Raw genomic sequence first — 7,455 nt, forward strand, 5'->3', positions numbered from 1 at the left:
GGTGTCTATCATTTGTGTGTGGAAGTAGCTAGCCAACTTTAGCCAGTTAGCTTGGGTGCTTGACTGCTGTTGTGAGGTCAGAATGCTCAGATCAACCATACTCCTCAGCCAGATCGTCCAGTGTGTGCTCTGAACGCTCACACTCTGAAATTATAAATGGCTCATTTGACAAATTCCAATACTTTGAATTTATGAAGCCCAGAGCGCACTCTGGCACTCCAGAATGAATTGACGAACACACCCTTTTTATCATATTTAGCCTATTCCACCATTTGTAGAATACATACTGGCATTTGAATATAGTAACGGACACAACGGACACAATGTGAACATGGTGGGCACATTTATATGTAAATGAAGAGGCATGACTTGTTCGGAATTGCATGATCAGAACTCCATTATCAGAATACAAAAGCTGCATGAACTGTTAAGTGTAGACACGGCTATTGACAGAAACAACTTGAATTATTGCATCTCATTGTGTTGTTGTCCTCCGGTGACTAGCTAGCTAAAATTGTCCCTTTTCTAAATTCGCCATGGATGGAGATAGGGATTTGGACTTGTGATTTTACTTAATTCTCCGTACTGGCAAATGATTACGAAGGTGATTCTGATCCAGCCATAAATTCATACATTGTGCCCTTGGCCTGAAAGCATGGAAGTTCGATATGTAGCTAGCTAGAAGTAGAAGGCTAATGTTAACTAGCTAACATTGCTCATGAAAGGAATTTAGGCTAGCGAGCATGCATTTTAGCCAGGTAGCCTAGAACAACAAAAAAATAAAGGCGTGTACTGTATGACAGAATCATAGACCGTTTCATCGACATGAAGAGAGGATTGCGGTATTCTGTTTTTTCTACTTGCATGAATACACACACACAGAGACAGAAATCAGAACCATGGACAGCCACATCATATTTAGCTTACGTTGATTGAACTAAATTGTTTTTGGTATCTTTAAGTTATCACTGTATTAGACTAAGCAGAGGTGATTTGATGATGTTGAAATTGTGAAGTTGAAATGTTGCCGGAATAGGGGAGGCAGCTACTGTTTTCTTTGCGATTTGGGATAACTTTCCAATAGTTGTTTAGTACTCCGAAAATGTCAGAAACTTTAACTTGCTTGACCATGCTGTAGGTCATGTAACTGTTTGTTCCATGCAATATGCTTTGTGGACTTCACCGGACAGAGGTTGCTCTCTGTATAATGTTTCAGGTAATGCAGATTGCAGACTGCAGGCAGGCTCAGGGGCGGGCAGAGTGGTCAGGCAGGTGGGCTCAGAGTCAGGACAGTCAAGGGTCAAAACCAGGAGGGCAAGAAAAAGAGAGACTGGGAAAAGCAGGAGCTGAGATAAAACACTGGTTGACTTGACAAACAAGACGAACTGGCAACAGACAAACAGAGAACACAGGTGTAAATACATAGGGGATAATGGGGAAGATGGGCGACACCTTGGAGGGGTGTGGAGACAAGGACAGGTGCAACAGATCAGGGTGTGACACTGATTTTTTGATGAAACAAAGGTGTGGTTGAATTTATTCTATCACTGTGTCTTCTTACTGTCTCTGCCTTTAGGCCTATATATCACGGTGGCAAGGCAGGTGAACTAACAGGTTACAGAGCAAACAAAGGTTGTAATATGGCTTTTTTTCTGACTTGGCTTCCCCAGTGATTTTGCTCAAGCACCACTCTACACGCACAGAAGAACAGAAGGCATTTGAAACGTATCTGTTTATTTAAACATCAGGTACATGTAGGACCTAGCTACTAACGTCTTGTGGATTAAACATGTCTAATGTAACATACATGTATAAAGGCAATTCAATAATACACTGAGTCTGACTTTATAACCCCTCCCTCAATCTTTTGGTGTCACTGTGCCATTAGCTACTGTGGCTTGTATTACAGTAATTCTTATTCTTTGCTGTGTTCAGGCCTTGACTTGGGCAGGAGCTCACTGGAGCTGAGTACCAGCATCTCAAATGTTCTACTGCTTGGGCTCCTGTTCCTCTTATAGAATATTATCTCAAAAGTATTGTGGAGCTCCTGCACCTAAATATAAACAGTACCAGCACCCAAAATGATTACAGGAACCTATTTCAGTCCAAGTCAAGCACTGCCTGTGTTAATAACAGTCTATCTGCATTTGTTCATAAGAAACAGTGAGAAACACTATCAGTCAATCAGTGTTTAAATCATTTCTCATCTTCCCATTTATGAGTGGCAAATTATGGACCGATCCAAATAAAGGGCCACTGTCAGATTTCCATGGCTGTCACGCTCCTGGCCTCAGACGACCCCGTCCCCACAGACAAGGCAGCTTGTGATTGGCTTTCATCACAGCGATGAGGTTGCAGGAGTCTGGCTTGCGGATCACATCACACCAGTCAGGGTAGTGCACGGGTTGAGATCCACTGTGAGGAAGGTAAAGACATTAATAACACACTTTGTTCTATCAACCGTCAATACAATCAAACAGTGTCAATGCCAGGGTGTGTATTGTGATGTAAAAGGCTACAGTGTGATGGTCACACTTACTGATCACAGCAGCCCACTCCAAATGGATCCATACAGACACACTGGTAACAGTCCTTGGTCATCCAACTCTCACCTATTCCATACACTTGGCCCATGTACTCACAGCTTCCTATAAGACACATACACACACACACATGGTTAATACACTCACACGCACACACACACATACACGCACCTTTGGTATCGAAGTAGCACTCCCCACTGTTGTAGACAGATAAACAGGGCATAGTGACACTCAGGATGAAGACTAGAGCCAGCAGCATCATCCTCATCATCCTCACTGGGTCTGTCATCATTGTCTGTGGATGAGGAACCAACTTAACAGCCAGACAATGGTCAGTCCATAGGGTTTAGTGTGGTGCATAGAACCAACATGGTCAATTATGATGAAAGAAAGGTATACTGTACACTCTTAGAGTTAAGGCTATAGAAAGGAAATCAGTTCATTCAATTTTATACAAATGCTCCCTCTCTCTGTTCATCTATCACTCTCCCTTAATCTGTCTCTTTCTCTCTTTTCCACACTCACCATCTTTAATTCTCTTTTTCCATCTCATTTACCACTCAAAGATCCCTCTGTTTATTTGTTGTGAAACTCTCGCACGTCCTCCTCTTTCTCCCCCTCTATCTTCGGTTTCTCTTCTTGGACAAAGTCTTCAGCTCCTGATGTCTTCTGTCTCTCTGTCCAGTATTCCTTATCCCTCCTCTCCCTCAGCCTGTCTCCCTTGGTGTCAGTCTTGGACTGTGGTGTGGTCTGTTCAGACTCAGATATTTATACAGCACCTCCATCTCATCAGCTCTGTCCCCCTCTCCTAACTCTATAGGTCCATCTCTCTCTCTCTTTATGGTTATCCTTCTATGCCTTGGATACACACACACACACACACGCCGTTATGACTTGCCTTCGTCATCTCCTCTTGTTTCCCTGCAGTGATTGTCCCTGTGCAAACAGTGTGGACTCATTCAGATAACAGTTGCCCCAGGAAGCAGTTATAAGACCATTTTTATGGATCCCCCAAACTGGATGTAACATGTGGTTTCAGAGAGTTAAACCACTTGTGATCATGTGGCTTCAGAGAGTTAAACCACTGCTGATCATGTGGCTTCAGAGAGTTAAACCACTGCTGATCATGTGGCTTCAGAGAGTTAAACAACTGCTGATCATGTGGCTTCAGAGAGTTAAACCACTGGTGATCATGTGGCTTCAGAGAGTTAAACCACTGCTGATCATGTGGCTTCAGAGAGTTAAACCACTGCTGATCATGTGGCTTCAGAGAGTTAAACAACTGCTGATCATGTGGCTTCAGAGAGTTAAACCACTGGTGATCATGTGGCCTCAGAGAGTTAAACCACTGGTGATCATGTGGCTTCAGAGAGTTAAACCACTGGTGATCTCTATCAATGTAGCTGTTTAGTAACCATTAACCTATGCCATCATGGGACAGCAGATGAGTGTTTGGTTTCTGTGCATGTTGGTGTTTTTGGTTTGCGTTTGTATGTGTGTGTGTGTGCACCCTTGTGTGTTTATGAGGGAGGGAAAGTCATTAAGAGAAGGTGTCTGCAATATTTGAGGGACCATGTTGTAAGACCACATAAAATGACCACTCAGTATACCAGACGTACTCCTATAGCTCCTTCCACCAGCCTCCTCTGCTATATACAGTTGAAGTTTCCATACACTTGGGTTGGAGTCATTAAAACTCGTTTTTCAACCACTCCACAAATTTATTGTGAACAAACTAGTTTTGGCAAGTCGACTGTGCCTTTAAACAGCTTGGAACATTCCAGAAAATTATGCCATGGCTTTAGAAGCTTCTGATAGGCTAATTGACATCGTTTGAGTCAATTGGAGGTGTACCTGTGGATGTATTTCAAGGCCTACCTTCAAACTCAATGCCTCTTTGCTTGACATCATGGGAAAATCAAAAGAAATCAGCCAAGACCTCAGAAAAAAAATGTGGACCTCCACAAGACTGATTCATTCTTGGGAGCAATTTCCAAACGCCTGAAGGTACCACGTTCATCTGTACAAACAATAGTACGCAAGTATAAACACCATGGGACCACGCAGCCATCATACCGCTCAGGAAGGAGACGCATTCTGTCTCCTAGAGATGAACGTACCTTGGTGCGAAAAGTGCAAATCTATCCCAGAACAACAGCAAAGGACCTTGTGAAGATGCTGGAGGAAACAGGTACAAAAGTATCTGTATCCACAGTTAAACAAGTCCTATATCGGCATAACCTGAAAGGCCGCTCAGCAAGGAAGTGCTGGACTGCTCAAAAACTGCCATAAAAAAGCCAGACTATGGTTTGCAACTGCACATGGGGACAAAGATCGTACTTTTTGGAGAAATGTCCTCTCGTCTGATGAAACAAAAACAGAACTGTTTGGCCATAATGACCATCGTTATGTTTGGAGGAAAAAGGGGGAGGCTTGCAAGCTGAAAAATACCATCCCAACCGTGAAGCACGTGGGTGGCAGCCTCATGTTGTGGGGGTGCTTTGCTGCAGGACGGACTGGTGCACTTCACAAAATAGATGGCATCATGAGCAAGGAAAATTATGTGGATATATTGAGGCAACATCTCAAGACATCAGTCAGGAAGTTAAAGCTTGGTCACAGATGGGTCTTCCAAATGGACAATGACCCCAAGCATACTTCCAAAGTTGTGGCAAAATGGCTTAAGGACAACAAAGTCAAGGTATTGGAGTGGCCATCACAAAGCCCTGACCTCAATCCTATAGAACATTTGTGGGCAGAACTGAAAAAGTGTGTGCGAGCAAGGAGGCCTACAAACCTGGCTCAGTTACACCAGCTCTGTCAGGAGGAATGGGCCAAAATTCACCCAACTTATTGTGGGAAGCTTGTGGAAGGCTACCTGAAACGTTTGACCCAAGTTCAACAATTTAAAGGCAATGCTACCAAATACTAATTGAGAGTATGTAAACTTCTGACCCGCTGGGAATGTGATGAAAGAAATAAAAGCTGAAAGAAATCATTCTCTTTACTATTATTCTGACATTTCACATTCTTAAAATAAAGTGGTGATCCTAACTGACCTAAGACAGTGAATTTTTACTGGGATTAAATGTCAGGAATTGTGAAAAACTGAGTTTAAATGTATTTGTCTAAGGTGTATGTAGACTTCTGACTTGAACTTTACCCATTGCGTGCCTGAACATATTTCTTTAGCAGATGCACTTTAATTTAGATTACGATGAAGTCTTTTAATGGCTGCATTGTCCAACAATTGCTTTATGATGCAATTACAATAATACATTCATGCATATCAGTCATTATGTATAACAAGAGGTTCTATCACTTATGATGAGTCATTAAAGCTGGAATCCTTAATTGAAATAATAACAAAGTGGCTGACCCCGCCTGTGTTTCGGTAAAAAGCTGAGGGATGGGCCTGGAGAAATGAAACCACTTTCACATTTAAAGCAAGAGCTATGTATGCAAGGACTGACCATCCATGATATCAATAGTATTGTTTTAACCATGTTTTGAGGCTGTACAGTGTTTGTTTACATTTACTTTGTTTACAAACATTGGAGTATAACAAGCCTATATTTGGGTTAAGATGGTGTATGACAGTTGAACTAAGCCCATGAGGCATTTAGAAGTTATATTCTTCAAGAATCAATGGCTATTAATGTATATCATTAAGTCCTACAATGGATGTAGCAACTAAGGATTCTAGCTTTAAAATGTGTTTGTGAATATGGCATCACTGTGTTTCACTGACCTTTATAATGAATGTCATGAAGTATCTTAGAAACATGCAGCCATCTAATTATGTAGATATAGGCAATGTTATCCACACTATTTCAAAGTTTTGTGTGTGTGTGTCAGAGTTTATCTTGTAATCTGTTGTTTATACACATTAATGTTCTTTCTTCTTGAAATTGTTTGCATTCACCGCCTTGGGTGTCCTGATAACACTCACAAAACAACACACACACACACACACACACACCGTGTGTGATATATACAGGAGATATAGAGATCTATGGAGCTGCTGTGAAACCATATTGATATTTTCTGTCCTATCCTGGGTAAGCAGCATCTGATAGATATTCATATTGTCTGACATCAGAAAACCCACCCACCCAGTATACACTACTACCCACATCAGTCAAATTGACATCATTGTGATGTGCAATACATTTTTCCTAATGCTCTCAGAAGCATGTACAGAGTGGTGTAAAGCAGTTAAGTACAAATTCTTTAAAGTACTACTTAAGTAGTTTTGGGGGGTAAGCCAGACAAAATTAAACGGGCCTATTTATATAATGAATATGAATTCAGAAGACAGAAATTATTAAATATTAAAGTATTAGACCTCTCACTAAAGGCTTCAGTCATACAAAAGTTATACTTAAATCAGAACTGGTTCACTAGGAAATGAATAAGAATGTCTCACCCTATGTTCAAGAATGGCCTTTTCCCTTTATTCAGATTACAACTTCGCACTTTCAGTTATTTGAAAAGGAAATCATCTCCCAAATATTGCTATTTTTAAAACATAGAAAGTTGGTTGCAATTTCTATTTAATCCACCAGAATATAGATTGCAAAATAGTTGGGAAGAGATTTTCGACGTACCGATTCCATGGCACATGGTTTATGAACTGATACGCAAAACGACGCCGGATTCAAAACTTAGAATTTTTCATTTTAAATTATTATACAAAATTCTTGCAACAAATATATGGGGGATACAACCTTACCAGCTCTGCAGATTTAGCTGCGAAGAGACAGAATCGTTAGATCATTTGTTTTGGTACTGTCCATATGTATCTTGTTTTTGGTCACATGTTCAGGAATGGCTGAAGAATTGCAACATTTACTTCCAGCTAACTCTGCAGATAGCACTACTGGGTGATCTGAAAAGTCATAGTCAATCA

General features: G+C 41.1%; 1 protein-coding gene across 1 annotated transcript; it reads right to left on the reverse strand.

Moving 5' to 3' along the window:
- Nucleotides 1-2,053: 2,053 nt before the first annotated feature.
- On the reverse strand, nucleotides 2,054-2,802 carry msmp2 (microseminoprotein, prostate associated 2). Its single transcript, XM_071395209.1, has 3 exons — nucleotides 2,715-2,802; nucleotides 2,540-2,648; nucleotides 2,054-2,415 (listed from the first exon to the last, which is right to left on the reverse strand). The coding sequence occupies exons 1-3, from the start codon at nucleotides 2,800-2,802 to the stop codon at nucleotides 2,277-2,279; spliced, it is 336 nt and encodes a 111-aa protein (XP_071251310.1). The 3' UTR covers nucleotides 2,054-2,276.
- Nucleotides 2,803-7,455: the final 4,653 nt, after the last annotated feature.

The sequence above is a fragment of the Salvelinus alpinus genome, chromosome 4, assembly GCF_045679555.1.
Source record: "Salvelinus alpinus chromosome 4, SLU_Salpinus.1, whole genome shotgun sequence".
Lineage (NCBI taxonomy): Eukaryota > Metazoa > Chordata > Actinopteri > Salmoniformes > Salmonidae > Salvelinus > Salvelinus alpinus.